The 23,422-nt window shown below is 42.3% G+C and overlaps 1 protein-coding gene across 1 annotated transcript; it reads right to left on the minus strand.

The window, feature by feature from the left end:
* Positions 1-4,029: 4,029 nt before the first annotated feature.
* alas1 (aminolevulinate, delta-, synthase 1) lies at positions 4,030-22,837 on the minus strand. Its single transcript, XM_078413788.1, has 11 exons — positions 22,657-22,837; positions 14,556-14,770; positions 13,667-13,867; positions 12,572-12,718; positions 12,242-12,464; positions 11,665-11,849; positions 10,828-11,007; positions 9,323-9,487; positions 7,681-7,949; positions 6,611-6,773; positions 4,030-4,335 (listed from the first exon to the last, which is right to left on the minus strand). Exons 2-11 carry the CDS (start codon positions 14,755-14,757, stop codon positions 4,175-4,177), a joined length of 1,896 nt encoding a protein of 631 aa, XP_078269914.1. The 5' UTR covers positions 14,758-14,770; positions 22,657-22,837; the 3' UTR covers positions 4,030-4,174.
* Between the last annotated feature and the right edge of the window lie 585 nt (positions 22,838-23,422).

Raw genomic sequence — 23,422 nt, forward strand, 5'->3', positions numbered from 1 at the left:
ACGCAAGTCACGGGGAGAACGTACAAACTCCGTACAGACGGCGCCCGTAGTCAGGATCGAACCCGAGTCTCCGGCGCTGCATTCGCTGTAAGGCAGCAACTCTACCGCTGCACCACCGTGCCGCCCACATAGAATGTGCCATCAGATTCAGGAACAGATTCTTCCCTGCTAATGATCAGACCACTAAACCCTCATAAGCTAAGGGTGTGGTAGCGATCTCCCAACCTACCTAATTGAAGCTGCTGTACTTTTTTCTATTTAATCGTTCTCTGTAATTGTATCACTTTAATACTGTTGGCCTTCATAATGAGACGATTTCAGTAATAGGAGTAAAGAGGTTCTTCTGCAGTTGAACAGGGCCCTGGTCAGACCACATCTGGAGTATTGTGTACAGTTTTACTCTCCTAATTTGAGGAAGGACATTCTCGTAATTGAGGCAGTGCAGCGTATGTTCACGAGATTGATCCCTGGGATGGCGGGACTGTCATATGAGGAAAGATTGAAAACACTAGGCTTGTATTCACTGGAGTTCAGAAGGATGAGAGGGGATCTTTTGAGACGTATAAAATTATAAAAGGACTGGACAAGCTAGATGCAGGAAAAATGTTCCCAATGTTGGGTGAGTCCAGAACCAGGGGCCACAGTCTTAGAATAAAGGGGAGGCCATTTAAAACTGAGGTGAGAAGGAATTTTTTCACCCAGAGAGTTGTGAATTTGTGGGATTCTCCGCCACAGAGGACAGTGGAGGCCAAATTACTGGATGAATTTAAGAGAGAGTTAGATAGACTTCTGGGGGCTAGTGGAACCAAGGGATATGGGGAGAGGTTGGGCACAGGTTACTGATTGTGGATGATCAGCCATGATCACAATGAATGGCGGTGCTGGCTCGATGGCCCAAATGGCCTCCTCCTGCACCTATTTTCTATGTTTCTATGTAACACCATATTCTGTACTGTGCCATTTTTCTTGTTGCACTACCTGTTGCACCTGTGTACAACTTGATAGTACTCATGAAAAGCACAATTTGACTGGGTAGCACACAAACAAAAGGTTCTGACTGTATCTTAACACAATAATAAACCAACACCAAAATCATTTGATGATTTGTAGATGCAAAATATATTTTATTATCTTCATATTTTCTTAGAACAGAATAAGACCATTCAGCAGACAAAGTCTATGCTGGCTTTAAGAGGAAACTAATTCACCACCCATTCTCCCACCTGCTTATCAACTCCATCCCAACTCTTGTACCATTCACCAGCGGCTTGTACTCTGCTATGTGACCTCTGTAGGTCTCCGTGGGAGTGAATTCTACGGTCCACCAGTCTCTTGGGCAAGAGCTTGGGACAAATTCAGTAACATTTACAGGATATTTTGGACAAGTACGTGGATAGCAAACATGAAGAGGGTTATGGGTTAGCCACGAGCAAATGGGACTAACACAGATGGGAATTTTGGTCGACATGGACAGGTTGGTCTAAAGGCCCATGTCTCTTTGACCTCTATCATCTATGCAGCCAGTCAAGCTCAGTGAAACATCTGTATCTTTCAATGAAACATCTTCTCATTCTTCGAATGTTTATTGAACACAGCCCGAGTAAACATATGGACTCAGTGTGGGCTGTTCTGTGCATACTGTACTGACTGGGGTGATTGTGCTGGTCTGAATGCAAAAAAATGTATTTCACTGTACCTGATAGATGTGGCAATAAAGAAACCATTGAAACCATACAACAACATTTAAAAGGCATTCGGACAGGTACATAGATAGGAAAGGTTTATAGAGATACTAGACCAAGTGGACCCGTTGGGCCCAAACCTCTCCTGGATTGGTGCAGCACCCTCTCCTCCCCTCCCCCTCCCTCCCCCATACCCCCTCTCCCCCCCACTCCATCCCCCTCAACTACCCTTATCCTCTCTCCTCCCTCTTCCACCCCCCCCCCCCCCTCCGAGATAGATTTAAATTTTGAAATGTGAATAACTTTTAAAAATATAACACCGATTTCAATGAAACTTCTTCCATTAGCACCAAAGGGATGACGGTGAGTAAGGTGGGTCTAAAATTGTCACGCTATCGTGTACCGTTTTGGCTGTAGTTCAGGAACAAACAAACAAGTGTTTTAGTATATAGATGGGCCAAATGCAGGAAGGTAGAACTAGCATAGATGGGCCATCTTGGTCAGCATGGGAAAGGTGGGCCAAAAGGCCTGTTTCCAAGCTATATGGCTCTGAGACTCCATGACACTTGCAGAGATATTTGTATCTTTTTTAGCCACGGCCTAGGTTCTGGAAGACTGGAGGGTGACTAATGTTTTACCATTATTTAAAAAGGGCAGCAAAGACAAGCAAGGGAATTACAGGTAGGTAAGTCTCACATCAGTGAGAGTAGTTCGAGGGGGTTGTTAAGAACAGGATCAAACAGCATTTGGATAGACAAAACTGATTAAGGATAATCAACATGGCTTTCTGTATCACAAATCTGATATGAGTTTTGTCAAGAAGTCACCAAGAACATTCAACCCAGCGGCATGAATATTGATTTCTCTAACTTCAAGTAACCCTTGCATCCCCTCTCTCTCCGTCTCTCCTCCCCCCCCCCCCCCCCCACCCCACAAAGTCATTTGTACTAGTTTCACTGTTGTCCTGGTAACTTTCATTGTCTGTATAACTAGTTTTCATCTCCCCACAGCTAACAATGGACCATTTTCTTTATCATTGTTACGTTTTGCATATCTTTCATACTGTCCCTAACTATCCTATACTCTTCCAAATACAGATAAATCTTATCCTGTAGAATCCTCTCCACTACCTTCAGCCACCACTGATGTGAGAATCACCGGCCTATAATTTCTCGGATTATCTTTACTTGCCTTCTTAAACATAGGTCCCATCTCCGGATCCTCACCTGTGGTTAGAGAGGATAGAGAGATCTTTGTCAAGGCCCTTGCAAACTCCTGTCTTGCCTTGCATAGCAACCTGGGATAGATCCCTGATTTCTCTAACTTCAAGTAACCCTTACATCCTCCCGGTCTCTCCATCCCTCCCCCACCCAAGTCGTACCAGCTTCTAAGTTACCTGTTTTGCATATCTTTCACTCATTTGTTCTATATCTCTCTACATCACCGTCTATTTCTCTCCTTTCCCTTTCCCCTGGCTCTCAGTCTGAGGAAGGGTCGCGACTCGAAACGCCGCCTATTCCTTCTCTCCAGAGATGCTGCCTGCCCCGCTGAGTTACTCCAGCTTTTTGTGTCTATCTTCGGTTTAAATCAGCATCTGCAGTTCCTTCCTACACATTCGTGGCAGGGCAATGGATTATGTTTAACGGAACCTTAGCAAAGCGTTTGACAAGGTTGGACAAGGCAGCAAAACATATGCTAGCGGCGGGGCCGGGGGGGGGGGGGGGGGGGGGGAGTGAGCAGCGAGGCATGTGTTTTGTGGAAAAATGTGAGGCGAAATCGGAATGGCGGAAATTAAATAAGGAAACGGAAACTTTCCGCCAAATTCAGAAGGGTTGGGAGGTCTGTAATCGGGACCCAGAGTGGGGGGGATCGCTGTGAAGAACAATGGATAATCGAGGACCCGGCGTGGGGGAACTGCCATGAGGGGGGGGGGGGGAAGAGAATTTTGACTTTGTAAGCGCCCTTCATGGATATGCAAGCAAAGAATTTCTCTGTGACTCCGTGAATAAAGTTGTCACATTCATTCCTTCCTTTAGCATAAATGAATTGTACCAGTAGTCTAAGGCCAGTCCAAACTGCCACCCACACAACAGTAAAGCCCAGCAGCATATTCCTCAAATAGGTTCTCCCTCATGCACTTAATGTTAACTAGAAACACAAATCACCTCAATGACTCCCTGTTAGCAAACTTCACATTCTAACGATTAGATTTGTAAAGTGAGTATTGGTGACCCATTATTTTGGATGCTCCTCAATTGCCTGCCTCGATTCATTACACTTAGCAACGTACTTTTCTCCAATTCCATGACATTATATCAGTGTGGAAATAAATAAAAAAAGACTGAAGTATCGGCATATTTTTTTATTTGGATTTTTCTGTGTACTACAGAAATAGTCTTATTAAATATGGAATTAGTTTCTATAAAACATACTATATTGTTTATCTTTAAACTCTAATACAAGGATAATCCAGAGAGAGACACATCCAGATACTAGGCATTCACAGATATCAGGTTACTCATTCCATTGAAGTAAGACCTTTCCCTCTCACTCATTATCTCAAAATGTAGAGGTCTTCTGCAGAAGTTACATTCAGCCGAGGGATGGGTCTTTAACTCCAATCCAACATCTTTCCATGTAACCAACAGTTTTTCTGTTTAAAACAAAAAAAAATGTATTAAATACAACAGAATTCAGAAAGTTGTAATTTGCCACAATTATTCCAAAGATTAAAAGCGGCTATTTCAGTTTTATTCCAAAGTAACCTTTTCCCCTTGGATTAAAATAGCAAAACTAATAAAGAATGCACCCCCTTGAAACATCCCAAAACACTAGTTTACTGGATAATTGCAAATACCTCATATGGCAAGGAAACGGGCAAGTATAAAGATTATTGCCAAAGCATGCAAGAAATAACAATGAACAGTGCTAAGAAATCCTACTCCAGGGCCCAAATTATTTAGTTGTATCACCAACACAGGGTAGTTCTTTCGTTGCCAAGATTGCCATTCATCTGCACCCTGGATTACATTGCTTCGACCAACCTGACTCCCAGCAGATGAGCAAGTGTGGCACAAATGGCTGGCTATAGTGACAACAATACTATCCCCCAAGTATTAAAGCTGTTTAAGTAGAACTTTTGCAATGTCTTTGGCATTCAAACATTCATGGTCAGGACCTGGCAAACATTTTCCTGTGTTTAAAACATTCCGAACATGTAATTTTGTTGAAACTTAAAAATTATTTTCTCATGTCTAACACAATGTTGAGCCAAAGGCATCTGCTAAATTTCCCCTCGAGGAGATTGCTGCCTGTAAATCTGTCACAGATCTTGGCAGATATGTCCCATTGTTATAATTCCCTTAACTTGCATCACCAGAAAAACAAATTACTTAGTAAGCATCATCCACATAGTCCCATCACTTTAATTCAACCCAACTCAGTCCTTCACCCAAGATAGACACAAAATGCTGGAGTAACTCAGCGGGTCAGGCAGCGTCTCTGGAGAGAAGGAATAGGTGACGTTTCTGGTTGAGACCCTTCTTGAGACTGAGAGTCAGGGGAAAGGGAAACTTTCTGTCCTGGACGTAGCCCACTGTCAGAATGAGGCCAAATGCAAATTGGAAGAACAGCACCTCATATTTCACTTGGGCAGTTTACAACCCAGCGCTATGAATAGTGAATGGGAGTAGTGATTGTGAATGATCAGCTATGATCACATTGAATGGCGGTGCTGGCTCGAAGGGCCGAATGGCCTACTCCTGCACCTATTGTCTATTAATCGCTAACACTGAGACGACAGCGACCACAGCCACACTATCTCTACTATCTCACAGCCATACTATCTCTATCTCTACATTATCCCACTTTCCCATCCACTTGCAAATGTTCTCCTTTCTCCCCCCCCCAGAGGCCGAATAACCTGAATCCCAAAGTTTTTGGGAGGTGGGAGGAAACCAGAGCTCCCGGAGGAAACCCACGCAGTCTCAGGGGGAACATGCAAACTCCAGAAACTGCACCCGATGTCAAGATGGAACCCGGGTCTTTGGTGCTGAGGCAGCAGCTCGACCAGCTACGGCACTTCTCTCTTTTCCTTATGATTGACCCCACTTGTGATCATTACGCCGGATATGAAAAACATTGCATCGTTTCAAAACTTAATAATTAAGGAGCTGTGATTGATGGCGAAGACATCACTTATTGGTTACGTCTGATGCTGTAATCGGCTGACAGTGCCTTGCTGCAGGCAGTTCAATACTGAACTACTGCAGCGGTAGTTAAATTCCAGACCAATCACATAAGCCAGCCAAGTAAAGTAAGCATTTAGTTTTCCAAATTTCATTTTGAATTGACAACAGCTAATTGTCACTTTTACCCACCTATTAAAACATTTTTTTTTTAAAGTGCTCAAAAAATCCAGGGAATAAATTTGAACTCTGATACTAGTGTTATTTTAGGCTTTTGACCTATCACACGAGTAGTGTAGTAGTAATGTAGTGCTGGTTAACAGTTCAGTGCATTTCTCCCATTTTATCAGTGACCCTTGCAAGTTAGCTTTTTGACTTGAACTGGACTGGACCTGGGTGGCACAGCGGTAGAGTTGCTGCCTTACAGCGAAGGCAGCGCCGGAGACCCGGGTTCCATCCCGACTACGGGTGCTGTCTGTACGGAGTTTGTACGTTCTCCCCATGACCAGCATGGGTTTTCTTCGAGTTTTCTCCCGCACTCCAAAGAAGTAAAGGTATGTAGGCTAATTGGCTTGGTAAATGTAAAAATTGTCCCTTGTGGGTGTAGGACAGTGTTAATATGCGGGGATCGCTGGTCGGCGCCGACCCGGTGGGCTGAAGGGCCCGTCCGCGCTGTATCTCTAAACTTACATTTTGGGACTGTGTTCAAATTTCACCAACATTGATGCAAAGTCTACTTACCGACAAAATAATTCATCATCTCAGGGGTGTGATGGGGGGTTGGAGCAATACGCAGGAGCTCCTCGCCACGGGCCACAGTGGGGTAGTTGATGGCTTGGACGTAAATGTTATATTTACTCAACAGCTCGTCGCAGATCTGAGTGTTTTTAGCTGCATCTGCAACCTGAAAGTAGCATAGGCATGAACAAAGATCAATGAAAATCTTAAGTTTCAAATCTTAAACCCAGACACTAACTTTTTAAAAAAATGTTCAATCAATTTACATTGGTTAAATAATGGTTCCCATCTTTGGAATCTTTAATCTCACACAAACTCCATTAGTATTTCCCCCCCCCCCCCCCTCCCCCGATACCATAAATAATTTACCAGTTAATCTGGCATGAAACAGTTTAGACTTTGCTAATGCAGATCTAACCTGTCCAAGGCAATTGGGGGAAAAAATGATCTCATCCACTACCACAGACTTGGTGCACAAAATAAAATCACATAATTTCAAAATAAGCAGTCTTGTGAAACTCAGGGATTTTTGCATTAATACGCGCTAAGAATTAGGAGCATCTGGTACAAAATGCCTTCTCCTCGTCATACGGACGTGGCGGCTAAAAGCCATGTAACTGAATGTGCCGAAGATAGACACAAAATGCTGGAGTAACTCAGCGGGACAGGCAGCATCTCTGGAGAGAAGGAATGCGTGACGTTTCGGGTCAAGACCCTTCTGCAGACTGATGTCAGGGGAGAGGGAGATACAGTCTCTTGATGTATAATCTTACAGTTTTGTCACTTCTGTGCTCACCCAAAACTTTCTGAAACACAAGATGGCTCTCCCGGCATCACCCTTTCGGGGAGCCAGGTCCAGACCACCACTGTCCTCCAAGTGTACAGTTTCTTCCCAACTCGAAGCCTTCCAGGCGCAACACAGAAAAGGCTTAGGACCACGCTTGCATGGTTGAATGCATGGGGGGTTGGTGGAGATTGGGGGAAAAGGATGGACAAGTTGGAGGAAGCAGTGTGGTGAAACTCCCCAGCAAAAAGCAAACCAAGCACACCACAGGCATTACGGCAATACCTACTCTGACTGGAATGATGTGACTGGGACAGTGAACCACAGGTAAACCAGCATCCATAAGTAACTGGCGCATGTGTTTGACGTTGCGTTGGTGCCTGCGCCGCAGTGCTCTTCCTTCCTCACTTTTCAAAATTTGGACAGACTGCAAAGCACCGGAGAGCAACATTGGTGGAAGCGAGGTAGTAAAGATGAAGCCAGTAGCATATGACCGGACGGTGTCAATGAGGGCAGCTGTGCTGGCGATATAACCTCCAACACAACCAAAGGCCTTTCCTGCAACAACAAAAGACACCATTTTAAAATGAACTGTAATGCAAATCAGTGCCCAGATACATAACAAATAAATACAAACACAGATACAATTAAGGTTGGCAAAATAAACAAGGAAAAAAATAGCTGCTTACTGTGCAGTATAAAGTTTCAATCTGTTTTGAAGTTTAAAGGCACTGATATTGTACTTGCAATAACAGCGAGAACATTTTTAAATGACTAGCTGGTATCATGTTGTAATTTAATATTCAAACATTACGGCCTTAAATTGCCATTTCCCCTCCCCACTAAAAACAGATCAGAACTTCAATAAAAAGTTTGAATAAAAATCAATACAAAAATCTTGAAAAATAAAATGTCAAAACCTGAAAGATAGCTTTCCAAAATGCCGCAATGCACATTCACTCTGCCTGCTTAAAGTACAGCTCACTAAATAACAGCTGAATTGGACATTAATATTTGTTAAACCATTAATTTGCACATTCTACATTATTGGCTCTACATCAGTTAAGATTTTGATGAATGGTACTGCTGTTTGAAATTTCTATGGGTGAGACAACTTAGTTAAAAAAAAAGAGCTTTGATTAGATTTCCATTTTGAGGTAAACAGCTATCTAGGTCATTGGCACATTTTGTGCAAGAGCTTTGAAGTAAAAGATAAAGAATACCAATCCATGTGCTGGAGGCACAGCACTTCAGATCTCTATTCAGAACTCCCACTGAAGCCAAAAGCTGACTAATGCTGAAACAAGGGCCACGCACCTTGTGCTAGGTGTCACGTTGCTACCTTTAGGCATCTTGTTGCGGGAAAAAAAAGTATAAATGGTAGAACAAATTAAATAGTGTCGAATTTTACAACTGCAACTGAAGTCATAATTTACAAACCTCTAGCAATAAAATCCTTTAAGGTCAATCTTACTTTCAATGCAGAAAAGGGATTTTAACAACAAAACACTTTTCTTCATGGTCCACATTTGTATCCATTTACTACTAAATGCACATAACTCTCCACCTTTAGTTTATTTTCCATCTCCTCCATGCCTACATTTCATTGAAAGTCACAAAAGTGCTTATTTTAACTGCTTTCTCCCTTTCTTGTTTATCTAGTGAAGGTAATTTATCTGCTGCACTCAAAAGGGTTAAGTTATGAGATTGTGCTTTCTCAACAATCATTGGGGGGGACGACGACAATATAATGATACATCAAAAAACTTGGGAGTTTGGTTATAGGTATGTATAGTTTTAAAGAGCAATGTACAAATTGCAATTTTATCCTACAAATCAGACTTAATTATAATCCCATGCTTCATATGTACTTTTGCATAACAAAAGAACATGCAAAGTTGTCCTAGCATTTCTGAATGTGGCTAACTTACCCAATGTTCCAGATATGATATCCATTTTATGCATGATTCCATCCCGATCTCCTATCCCTCCACCACAAGCACCATACAGACCAACAGCATGGACTTCATCAACGAAAGTTATTGCACCATATTCATGCGCTACATCACACATCTCCTCCAAAGGACAGACAGCACCTAAGACAATGAAGTTCAACAGTTGACAAATTCCACTTTTAAACAAAGAATGGTCCAAGCATCCCATACTTTCTACAAGAAATAAAAACACATTAAAGGTCACAATTTAAGAATTCTTTGTAAAACTGGTTGCACTGGTTTGGCAGCTACCGCAGCTGGTTACCCAACATTTTTTAAGCAACCTTTAAATTTTACAAGTATCAAAAGGAAAAAATTGCAGACATGTCATGATTCATTTCTGAGGAAGGTTAGGGTTGCGTCTTAGATTTTTTTTTTGATTTTTAGATTTTAGAGATACAGCGCGGAAACAGGCCCTTCGGCCCACCAAGTCTGCGCCGCCCAGCGATCCCCGCACATTAACACTACCGTACACACTAGGGACAATTTTTTTACCCAGTCAATTAACCTACATACCTGTACGTCTTTGGTGTGTGGGAGGAAACCGAAGATCTCGGAGAAAACCCACGCAGGTCATGGGGAGAATGTACAAACTCCGTACAGACGGCGCCCGTAGTCAGGATCGAACCCGAATCTCCGGCGCTGCATTCGCTGTAAGGCAGCAACTCTACCGCTGCGCCACCGTTCATGGAACATTTTTGTAAAATCTGCAGCACAGTGATATAGCTGGTAGAACTGCTGCCACACAGCACCAGAGATCCTGATTTGATCCCGACCTCAGGTGCTCTGTGTGCAGTTTGCACGTTCTCCCTATGACCGCGTGGGTTTACTCCGGGTGCTCTGATTTCCTCCCACATCCCAAAGACATGCAGTTTTGTAGGTTAGTTTGCCTCTGTAAATTGTCGCTAGTGTGTGTAGAGTGGATGAGAAAGTAGGATAAGAAAGAATTAGTGTGAACAGGTGACCAATGATCAGTGCGGACGGTGGGCTGAAGAGCTGCAAGTTTCCCCATGTATAGGTGGAAGATTGGAGAATTCGAGGGGTTAATGAGATGGTGAGAGAGAATAGGTTACAGGGAAATAAGCGGGTGAATGGGATAACCGAGAGCCTTCCTGGACTAAGTCAGAATGGCCTTTTAGGTCGAGAAAAACATGACACCCGTAACCATATTCCTCATTCTGAAGATAGACACAAAAAGCTGGAGTAACTCAGTGGGTCAGACTGCATCTCTGGAGAAAAGGAATAGGTGACATTTCAGGTCGACATCCTTCTTCAGACCCGAACCGTCACCTATTCCTTTTCTCCAGAGGTGCTGTCTGACCCGCTAAGTTACTCCAGATTTTTGTGTCCATCTTCGGTTCAAAATAGCTTCGGCGGTTCCTTCCCGCACAATATTCCTCATTCTATGCAATACCATAATTAATTTTAAATGCATTGCCTACCATCCATTGAATGGACCGTTTCAAAAGCTACAATCTTTGGAGTGGCTGGGTTTGAAGTCTTCAACAGCTCTCGCAGGTGGTTAACGTCATTGTGACGAAATATAAACTTTGGAACTCTGCTGTTCCGGATCCCTTGAATCATGGAGGCATGGTTTCCAGCATCAGAGTAGATTTCACATCCTAGCCAGATTCAAGAGCACAACCCAGGATTAGAATTTAAATCATTAGGAATTCAACAATAATATTTGAAAGATCATTTCAACAAAGCTTAAGTAAATCTAGAGTAATTATCCTGGTCATTTTGCAAAAGATTATTAATTTTATATGACTAAAAATATAAGCTCTAAAATCCCAAAATGAGGGGTGGGGAGGGAGGGGATTCTTCCATTCCCTTCCTTTTCTTAATAATGTGGTCAACATCTTTTATTACCTTCCCAAACAGGACAATTGTACATACAGGTTTAGACAGGCAACAGGTATCAGAGCAATAAAAAAAAAAAGACAACTACATTTGAGCCACCTCTGTTCTCTCCATTAACGCACGGATCCACCATGGATTCTACACTGGACTGCAGAAATTCTGGGCTATTTTGTTCAACTAAACTGGAGTCTGGCCTTTGTTGACAAATAGAGAAATATTTCTATATAGTCGCAGGTGTGCAAACTAGTTTGGAGATTCAAACAAAAAAAAAGACAAACTTGGGAAATGGGAACATATTCAGTGATTTGGGAAGACCAGATTTAGTGGTGTAGAAGGATTAATGGAATTTTGGCTAAAAATATGCCAGATGTGCCATTATCTGCAAACAAATGTCATGCGATATAGCCAATTCATACCTGGGAGCATTTTGGCCAATGTAAACAAGGTGGAATCATTTGCTACAAAGCATGATGAAAACAGCAGTGCTGCATCTTTGCCATGGAGATCAGCTAATTCATTCTCCAAATCAACATGATACTTGCTCGTTCCAGAAATGTTTCTGGTTCCACCAGCTCCAGCACCATGGCACCGAAGGGTATCCCTGATAAACACAAATTATATGGGTAAATGAAAAGAAAAAGAAGTAGGAAGCAAGATGGATCTAAATCATGCATGTTATTAGCATGCCCAATGATTATTTCGTGCATTTAAACATCCAACTTTTTCTTAATTACTTAAATATTTGCAAATGACACGGCAAGGATCCATGCAAAATTAAGCCATATCATAAAATTACTTTTTCCAATTAGTAATTGGAAAATTACTAATGGGAGTTGGAAAATCACTAATGCATAAGACATGAAATATCTCAAAATCGTGAATGAAATCAATCCAAAAGTGATACTTTTTCCTACAAAAGTGATACACAACACTTATAAAATAAGAAACATATTACAGCTCGATTTTAATTCCAAGTTATGTTCAGAAACTCACATTATAGACTCCACAATACGTGGATGGCGGCTCATCCCGAGGTAATCGTTGCTGCACCACACAAAAACCTCTTTCTTGACACTCACAGAATCAGAGTAGTCGTCTGCCATTGGAAAAACATCAGCACGGCGATTCACGGTTTTGAAAACACGGTAGGTGTGATCCAGTTTCTTTTCGTCAATCTTTTTTTCAAAAAAGCCATCATACTTGAAGGCTGGAACTGCTGCAGAGGACCAGAAGGAAGTTTTTTAAATTGGTTAGAAATAAAACCAAGGAAGCTGAAAAAAGGTTTGATGCCACACATTGCCCATTTCCATCCTTTGCACTTACACTTTGGCATATTGTCCTGAATTAAATGAGAAACCGAGGGCTTTTGCTTCAGCACCCCATGCAAATTTTTCAGCAGCCCATTTTTAGCACGTCCACCAGCATTTTTGATGTTTTCAGCAGTTGAGTTTACGGATGTCGCCGATAACTCTGCAGTGGATAAAAACATCAGGTGAATAATAGCGCAATTTTAATTATGATGCAATTCAATAGCTTCAAGCAAACAGTACAGTGAACTCCCATATTGCAGAGTATTTGCGTTCCAAGGAAACCATCCATATCACAATTTGCAGTAATACTATCCCTATTTTCCCAGCGAACGCCTTGGGGAGATGCATTCCCAAAATAAACAAATTTTGTGTTTTTCATCTGCAAGACATTTTCTCTAATGTACAAGGCTCATGGATTGGGAAATGGTTTAGGAAGCAAGACTCATAGAAAAAGGGATTGGATTTAAGAATCAATGTTAATGGAGGAAAACTGGTGTAGAATTCAGGGGGCAATGGGTTAAAGTGTATTGACATTATGGGAGTAAAGGCCGAGGGATTATTTTAAGGAGCTGGTAATGGCTAATGCGCCCACCCTCAATGCAATATTGTATAAGAAAATAACTGCAGATGCTGGTACAAATCGAAGGTATTTATTCACAAACTCAGCAGGTCAGGCAGCATCTCAGGAGAGAAGGAATGGGCGACGTTTCGGGTCGAGACCCTTCTTCAGACTGATGCAATACATGTCAGAGAAAATGCCTCGCAGATGAGGAGTGCAGCAACAATGCGTCCAGGCATCCGTTTACATGTTCTTGACCAGAGAGTTCTTTAGTTTAGTTTAGAGAGACAGTTTAGGCCCAGCTAGTCTGCGCTAACCAGCGATCCCAGCACATTAACACTACCCTACACACCCTAGAGACACTTTTACACTTATACCAAGCCAATTAACCTACAAACCTGTACGTCTTTGGAGTGTGGGAGGAAACCGAAGATCTCTGAGAAAACCCACGCGGTCGTATACTTTTACATAGCTGGCATGACACTGCTGCTTTGAACAAGCTCTGATTGCTAATTGTTATTAAAAAAACAAAAATCGAGATCGTCTTACCCTTCCTCATTGTGTGCATCTGCTGCACGTCCTCCGAAAGTTCCACGCTGGCTTTACGCACCACAGTGCTCTTGCCCTGGCTCATCTCAGCAGCAAGGAATGGACATTTAGAAGCAGCAGCCTGGGCAGCACTCGGGACTGGGTGTCCTGGAGGAAGCTGAGGTCCTGCAACACTTGGAGCAGAAGTCAAAGCAGTGGGTTCTGAAATAAATTAGCAAATTCAGGTTCAGAACCAATTATCAAAATGTTTTAAACATTTACACTTTGCCTGAAGGCCCAAGAAACTCAAATAGTATTTCTGATCAAATACTTGCCATGTGAATTTGCGGGCTGTGCCAATTGCGGAATACAAAATAGCAACCCAACGCAAAAATATTCATTGAGAACGTTTTTCTCTAAAATTAATTTAATGAATGTTTATTGAATTTGAAATCTACATCTCTCACACGATAGTTCAAAGTGGAGATGAATGCAACATAGCTACAACTCACAGGAACCACGGATTTGTATAAATGTTAATATGGTGTCAGTGGAGAGAAGTCCAAAGGAAAATGTTGTCTATTAGAATTAGAACTGCAATCATAGTTCAACGCAGTCGATTGGACTTTTTTTTCACCACACAGTGAGAGGGGTGCCATAAAGACTCAGTGCTAAGTTATTGAGTAAAATGTTTCATATCAATAAATTGAAAATATCACCTTCCATAAGACATTTAGTGTTTTACCCAGAAATCGACTTTGCCCACATGACTGATAACTCAGCAAACATATCATTAGATTTTGTTTATAAAGGGAGGCATTTTTGATCCCTTTTGACTAGATTCTGCTGTCTTACTCATTTGTAACTATAGAAAGAAAGAATATTAAAACAAGGGGAAAGAAGCACTTACTCTCATTGACTGGTGTGGTTTCTTTGGTCTGTTGACCGTGAGCAGCCGAGGTTGCCACTGCACGGACTGCCGGCTTGGCCCCTGCCTTCATCATCATAATAGGGCAATGTTGTGCATAATAGATCAGTGACTTGCCAGCCTTTTGGAGAAAAGTCTGAGATACACGTGAAAGGAACGGGCAGCGACGAACTATAGCCTCCATTGTAGTCCTTGACCTACGGAGAGGAAAAGAACAACTGCTCAGATTGAACTCTCGCGTCCAAAAGAAACGACAAGCAACCAATTCATACACGATGCAAAAAGTTCCACAATTGCAACATTCCCCTGCCTCGCTCACACTTTCAGCAAATTTCATCACAAAATACTTTAAAGTATAAACATACAAGGGAAGTTTAATACCATTCGATTTACCTTACTCGCATGTTACGACCCAGTGCGACCCTGGATTGACTCACTTCAATCCACTCCGGTACACAAAGCACAAATACTTTTATACACAAGACAGAAATTAAGCTGCAAGTACGGCAACCATGATATAAACATACCTTGGGCAGAGAGTAAGGTGATTGAAAAGCCAGCATGAACACACCCAGTATAAATTACAAACCAATCTTCATTAAAATGTTACTAAACCCAAGATAATTGATTACAAAATAGGCAATGTCGTAAGCATCATTTAAACTGCAGGGAAAGTGCAAAACTGGGATCAGAAACATGGTACGAAACTGGGCCTGCCCAAATATCCTCATGCTCTCTCCATTCACCAGGCTCCAGAAGCTCTGTTGCTCAAACCAATTGTTGACACTCAACAAGTTACAGCACAGAACATTATGCCAAAGCTGACAAAGTCTAAGACTCGCTGCTCCATCCTATTCAAGTATATATTTTTTATTCATTATAATGCATCTATTAATATTCACTAATGAAACCATATTCTGCAACATACTGCATTTGACATATTACTTTTTACTAAAACACTAGTTTCAAATTAATATGACTATTTCCTGAAACAAAACAGAAACCCAACTTCTACATTGATTAAATGACAATTCATGCACATCTAGCAATGTGTTTTTTTTAAATGCAGGAGACCAGGGATGGGAAAGGTTTTGATTATGTTGGCTACATGTTAAACACAGAGTGAAACCGACTGGAATTATTAGAAGAATCTTTTTAAAAATCACTTAATTATATCAACAAAGATTAACCAATTCCAAAGGGGTTCACGTCTTCTAATTTTGCACACTCCTTCCTCTATTTAAACGGAAACTTGGATCCATTAAGAAAAGATAGACACGAAAAGCTGGAGTAACTCAGCGGGACAGGCAGCATCTCTGGAGAAGGAACGGGTGACGTTTCGGGTCGAGACCCTTCTTCAGACTGCCAAACTTTTGTACACATCCCACAAACATTCATTTAATGCACGTTCAATCTACAAGCACTTTAAGAGAACTCACTTCAGCATACAATTGTCTATCTTTATGTTCACATCATGCAGGAGGAAAAAAGCATTCATGTCAATGCGTTCACGAGAACAAAAATGCCAGAAAGTCGGATCTTAAAGTGACCCAAACTCAACAAAACGCAAGAAAACTAGGTTGTTATATATTACCTAGGCACTTCACAATACTCAAGATGAAACTTACATACAGAGCAATTCAATAACACCGACAGTTTTAAACTCACTTGAATAGAATATTCCACTGGTATTTCAGATACTGAACAGCAAACCCACATTTGAAAAGGTTCATGTTTATTGTACTCTGGATAACCTTCTCACAAAATCAAAGGAAAACACGAAAGCTTTAAGCTCACATTTACTCGTTCGCATCTGAAATGGCTACAGTCCAGTGTTTCCAAACAAGGGTCCCGAATTAGACAGCTGGCTCTGACATCTTTGTCATCTCTTCATGGAATAAAACAATGGCGCACAGAGGTTTTGCCAAGGCTTCAGCGACATAAGAAAAACTACACTGTCTAAAAACAAAATGCTTCCTCCATGAATTGTTGGGAAAGTATTGAGTAATTTTACAACTAAACTTCGAGTTTTGCCCAGGGTATTACATTTAATATTATATCAGGTTTTCCCTAACAGTTTTGCTGCTAAAGGGAAACACAAATCGAGAAGGGAATTAGTCTCAAGCTCGCTTTGTACCTTCTTGGCATGGATTCTGCTTTGAAATAGTTGGTATGTGAATCTGATAATGTTCCTTCGACACAGCAGAGGTCAAAGGAAAATACACTATTGTTATAAATAGGACAGGAGTTACATTACAAGAAATCATATGACAATATATATAAAATACACTTCAGTATAACCTCGCTACGTCCAACTTCACTAATAGCAGTTGGATTAGTGGTAAGGCTGCAGTACTATTGCAGAAACAGGTACTGGTTAACTACTTATTCACAAAATGCTGGAGTAACTCAGCAGGTCAGGCAGCATCTCAGGAGAGAAGGAATGGGTGACGTTTCGGGTCGAGACCCTTCTTCAGACTGATGTCAGGGGGGCGGGATAAAGGAAGGATATAGGTGGAGACAGGAAGATAGAGTGAGATCTGGGAAGGGGGAGGGGAAGAGAGGGACAGAGGAAGACATCAGTCTGAAGGGTCTCGACCCGAAACGTCACCCATTCCTTCTCTCCTGAGATGCTGCCTGACCTGCTGAGTTACTCCAGCATTTTGTGAATAAATACCTTCGATTTGTACCAGCATCTGCAGTTATTTTCTTATACTACTGGTTAACTACTTTATCAACTGAACCAATAACTGTGGCAAAAAGTTTAACAATAAATGCATATCAATATCAGCACAAGGTTGCATGAAGACTGCTAAGCTAGGTAAAAGCCATTTAGAAAATCGAACTAATCAGAACAGCATTGGGGTCTTGTCGGGTTAAATTAATAGCACAGATGGCATTAACACGAGTTTGCTTTCTGATTATAGAAGATGGAGGAATGATCAAATAAAGAAAGAGGACTTATTAGAGCATATACAATATAGGGTAAAATATTATGTGGGGAATCCAATAATGGAGCTCAGCCACTAAAGATTAAAATCAGGTAGTGCTCTCACTCCCCCTCTCACTCCCCCTAGAAATTGGAACTCATTTTCTGACCAACTACTCTGGACTTTGTTTTCCTCAACTTAAAATACACTGCAGACCGAATTTATGGGAAGAGGGTCTTCTTGGCAGAAAAGTGAAGCCAACAGGAAACCTTAGTAAGTGACGGCACTAATAGTCTGTCCTTATCTGAATAAAGTCATTAATTTTAAAAAAGCCATGTATAGTTAGCATGTAGCATGACAGCTTGGAGCTTATTTGGAACCAAGGTGGTGATCCTTGCCTAGAGATGTGGTGCAATTTTGGAATACAGTATCAGTTCTTATGTTATCAGTGTTATCTGTTATCAATATTATCATATGAACCTGTTATCAGTTCAAATGAAGGAAGAAATGTTGGTAAAAATCTCAGTTGTGGTTAGGAGTAGAGACAAGATTCAAATTGATCAAGAAGCAGTCATGATCAGACACATCTTAGGTCGCGAAGGAAAGTGACAGTGGAGATTGCAGAATATCATACAGTATCCTTCCAATCCTCACTAGAAGCAGGAGAGTGACTGGTACTGGAAATGGCAGACGAGATGCCTTCCTTCTTGAATAAATTGAATTGATTGAATAAATGTTATTAGCCATGTATACACACAATGAATTTGCCTTGTATGGCAAATCAAATTCCTCGTATGTTGCAAAATATACTTGGCTAACAAAGTATGATTATGATAAAGTATGGCGACAAACACCAGCCTCTCCCAAAATGGCAGCAAAGCAAAGGAGCTGGTCATTGACTTCAGGAAACGGGATAGAGCACACAGTCCAGCCTGCCTTAATGTTGCTGAAGTGGAGATGGTCAGTTTCTTGGTATAAATACCACCAACAATTTGGCCTGGTCAATCCAGCACATTGACGCTGCAGTCAAAAAGCACACCCACGTCACTACTTCCTCGGCATGCGAAGGAAATTTGCCGTCTCAAATGGATCTTGCTGATTGCAACAGATTTCCCATAGAAGGCATGGCACCCTGTCTGCATTTATCACAGCTTGGTACAGTAACTACTCTGCTGAGCACCACAAGAAATTGTAGAGTTGTGGACACAACCCAATCCATCAAGCACTCCAACCCCCCAATTCAACTCCATCTACACCTCTGGCTGCCCTGGAAAGCAGATAATACTGTTCAAAAGTACAATCATGCTAAACTCAAGCACAATAAGTAGAGCAAAGAGAAAGATACAAAATGCAGAATATAATTCTCAGCATTGCAGCACAATAGTTCCGGAGACAATATCAGCAATGAGGTCGAGGAGAATCTGGCTGTACGCGAGCTTTTTATGGCAGGACTGTTCAGAAGCCTGATAACAGAAGGAAAGAAGGCTGTTCCTGAAGCGGGTGGTGCACGCTTTCAAGCTTCTGCCTGGCAGGAGCAGAGAGCAGGAAGAATGACCGACCGGGGGTGAGAAAGGGTTTGTTTATGTTGGCTGCATGTAAAACATGTAGAGTGAAACCAAGTGGAATCATAAGACTTTTTTTTTTAAATCACCTAATTACATCAACAAAACATCAACCAATTCCAGCAGAGTTCTTGTCTTCTAATTATGCACATTCCTTCCTCTATTTAAACTGAAATCAATTATATGGGTCCCTCTGATAGAATCAGACCATTTCAGTACCCTTCACCTGCACTGCTATGAACAACTTCCAGAGCATTGTTGCACATAAATGGGATGTTTCATTGCCTTTTATTAGATATCGTTCCAGAACTTTTGCTGGAAGTTCCAAAATCTATTTTTTTAAATCTAAATTTACTTAGTTATTTATTGAAAAGTAAATCAAAGGAATGTCTCCCAAAGTTAAATGAATTGAAGTAACTATTGTCAAATTTAGAATTGCTTTTATTGATTTTACAACCACACAAAGCTTATGAATTTATAAAAGTTCGCTGAAGCTGTGTTCGACAAGAGCATTGTTATGGTTAGTTAGAACAGGTTGAGTTTGGGAGCAAGGAGGTCCTACTGCAGTTGTACAGGGCCCTGGTGAGACCGCACCTGGAGTATTGTACGCAATTTTGGTCTCCTAATTTGAGGAAGGACATTATTGCTATTGAGTGAGTGCAGCGTAGGTTCACCAGGTTAATTCCCGGGATGGCAGGACTGACATATGATGAAAGAATGGGTCGACAGGGCTTGTACTTACTGGAATTTAGAAGGATGAGAGGGAATCTTATAGAAACATATAAAATTCTTAAACGATTGGACAGGCTAGATGCAGGAAAAATGTTCCTGATGTTGGGGGAGCCCAGAACCAGGGGGGTCACAGTTTAAGAATAAGGGGTAGACCATTTAGGACTGAGATGAGGAAAAGCCTTTTCACCCAGAGTTGTGAATCTGTGGAATTCTCTGCCACAGAAGGCAGTGGAGGCCAATTCACTGGATGTTTTCAAGAGAGAGTTAGATTTAGCTCTTAGGGCTTAAGGAACCAAGGGATATGGGGGAAAAGCAGCAATGGGGTACTGATTTTAGATGATCAGCCATGATCGTATTAAATGGTAGTGCTGGCTCGAAGGGCCGAATGATCTACTCCTGCACCTATTTTTCTAAGTTCCAATGTTGTTCAGAGAGAAATTCACTTCAAGTTTTTCTAACCTAACACTACAGGAACTACAGAACAAAGCTGAATGGTCAAACAATTTTCCATTCGCAAATCAGTCTATAAACAAACTAAAAATGACGAAAATTGTGAAGAAATCACAGAAATCTGAACAAGGCAACAATACAACAGCAAAATGTACCCAAGGCTCCATTAGAACAGCTCAACCCAAATTACCTACATAAAAATGAATATCCATTCTTTTACACATAAATACAGAAGTCAACAGAAAAGTAAAAAAGAAAATGCACTCAAACTAGGAATTTTAAATGTTAAATATAGACAATAGACAAATATCGTTTGCCATTACCTACCTTACCCCAAAATCGGATATATGTATACTATTTTTATAATTGTAAATATATATAAACTATTCAGAATACTTACAAAATGCAAGGCCGCAACATAATATTAAGTAGGGCATGCCAGAAGAATGAAAGACATTCTTACAAAACTGTTTTAAGTTTATACTCCCACAGGATTTGTCATACAGTTGCCACACATCTGGGAAATTTGTGTTGTGTAGCTAGAGGAAGTGGAAATGATTAAAATTCTCTAAAGAGAGAAATAATGGGAATTTGGAAAAGGAACAGTTTTGGATTGTCCAACCGAAAAAGACTTTTCAGGACAGTTTCAACGTAACTTTCTATAAATGTTAAAAATTAATATATGAAAATATATAAGGCTCGAAAAACAGAATATCCATGGTATACTAATTTCCTGGATGCAAACGTGATTGTCCCACGAGCATCAATATACCCTTAACTCAACAATTAAAAAGAACCACTGCACTTTGGCTAGTAGTAATTACCAGCAGCTGGAGCTCGTGCTAACTGAACATAGCTGTTCCCCATTAAAGACATTTCATTTGTAATGATTACAATAATCAGCCTTCTTTAAGTATCCCATTTTAAAAGCATTTACTACAGTAGCATAGATAGAAAGCTCACCGTAATCTCAAAAATAACTCAACCATTTCTTTACAAACAGGTTACAATACTTTACAATTCAAATCTCCTTTAGATCCACAATTAGTGAATAATTCATTTTGTAGAAGTCAAAACAGGTTGTAAAGACTATTGAGTTCTTCCAAATAATAAATTTAACTGCTGCAAGGACAACATGGAATCTATTAATAGTATTGAAATGAATTCCTTTGATATGAACTCTTCATTGAAATAATATCAGCAAATAGATAGAAAACATAGTTTTTTTGCTGATAGCCAGATACTAGAGAGGGAGAAACAGTAAATACTGTGTTACAACTTTTTCTGCTGAATGATATCAGGCTGAAATATTTTTCTCCAGAGTTACCGAATCTGGTTGAGGATTTCCAACATTGTGAAATCACAAAACTTTGAACATGTGAAAGCACTTCTTGAACGTGGAATCACTGTTGTAAAGTGCCAAGTGCTCAGCCATGACGATCATATCACATTGATTGCTGGCAGGAAGTTACTACTTTATTAGATGATACAGATGGCGGATATAGAGATATGTATTTACTGTCTAAACACTTTTCTTCTGGTTTTAAACTGTCATTGGTTTATGATAGCCAAGACGGGCATACATTGTTGTTTGAAGAGTGAGAAGTGGTGTCCCAGGGCCAGGGTATGTGGACTGTCGAATTCAGGAATGTTTCTCTAACCTTTGTCAAGGAGGAACATACACAATGTTCCTTCAATGTGCGCCAGTAAAGATCCTTCCCTCGGTCAGGCCGTTGATGGCACCGAGTAATCGAGCTTGTGCAACCGGCTCAAGACAAGGAAGTGAGAGGAAAGAGGGTTAGGAGAGTTGCTGGGGGGGGGGGGGGGGGGGGGGGTGAAGACAGGCACAAGATGTTGGGGTAACAGTCAGCGGGACAGGCCGCATCTCTGGAGAGAAGGAATGGGGGACGGTTGGTGTCGAGAGACCGCGGCTGTGTGTGTGGTGGCCGTCTACCCGCTGTGAGGGGAGAGCGAGTGTGTGGACATGGCGGACTGTGACACCACCTCCTCCTCCTCCCTGCACCGAGCAACCGGCTGAAGGCAGCAGCGGCGACCCCCCCCCCCCCCCAGAGTGAGGCCCAACACACACTGGAGGCACAGCACCTTCTACATCTGTTGGCTTGTCCAACTTCAAGTAGCCCTGGCCTTGCTCTCTCTCTCTCCCCCGCCCGCCCGCCCGCCCTAGTTTCACTGACATGTCCTCACTGACCACACACTCTGTCTGTGTCTGTGCGCCTCCTGTCACCTTCCCCCGGCCCAGCTAACAGTCTCCACTCCCCTCGCTCCGCGTCTCCCCCCACTCCGGCATTTTGTCTCGCTGACTGTCTTCGAAGCGATGTCAAAGTCGGTTTGGAAACGCTGCGGCCGGCCGTGGCCGTGGCCGTAACCGTGGATGTGGTCGTGCCTTACCCGATGATGATGATGTTGATGCTGGCGGCGGTTTACCGGCGGTATCGGGGGACGGTGTAGTGTGTGGAGACGGAGGTCACAGACACATCCTCCTCGTTGCCCTGCACTGAGAGCGAACTGGTGCGGACGCGGCCCGTCGCCGCCGTTTATCACCGCCCGGCGCAAGATCCCCCCACTGACGTCACACGCTCCGCCCGGCGCAAGATCCCCCCACTGACGTCACACGCTCCGCCCGGCGCCAGATCCCCCTCCTCCCACTGACGTCACACGCTCCGCCCGTCACTGACGTCACGGGCCCCGCCCTCCTCCCGCCCCCCCCACTGACGACGACGTCTGACAGCACACGCTCCGCCCTCCCGCCGCCTGATCACCCCCCTTCTGGCGACGGCACCCCCCCCCGCGCCCCTCCCCGATGACGTCACAGGCACACGCTCCGCCCGCCCGGCGATCACCCCGCCCGCCCACTGACGTCATGTCACGGACCCCGTCCATCACCTTTCACAAGCCTCTCAGCACAAAACTCGCACCTCCAGCTCCCGCTCAGCAGCGCTCCACCCAGGGCACGGCTGGAACTGCAGCGACCACTGGAGCACAACTCCTGTGTCAGCAACACACAGTGTTGTTGGCACGTGTACAGAGGTACAGTGAAAAGTCTTGTTTTGGGAGGCTATCCAATTAATCAGCTTGTACGTGTAGGAAGGAGCTATAGATAGACACAAAATGCTGGACTGTCAGCAGGACAGGCAACATCTATGGAGAGAAGGAA

Source organism: Rhinoraja longicauda, chromosome 17 (genome assembly GCF_053455715.1).
Source record: "Rhinoraja longicauda isolate Sanriku21f chromosome 17, sRhiLon1.1, whole genome shotgun sequence".
Classification (NCBI taxonomy): Eukaryota; Metazoa; Chordata; class Chondrichthyes; order Rajiformes; family Arhynchobatidae; genus Rhinoraja; species Rhinoraja longicauda.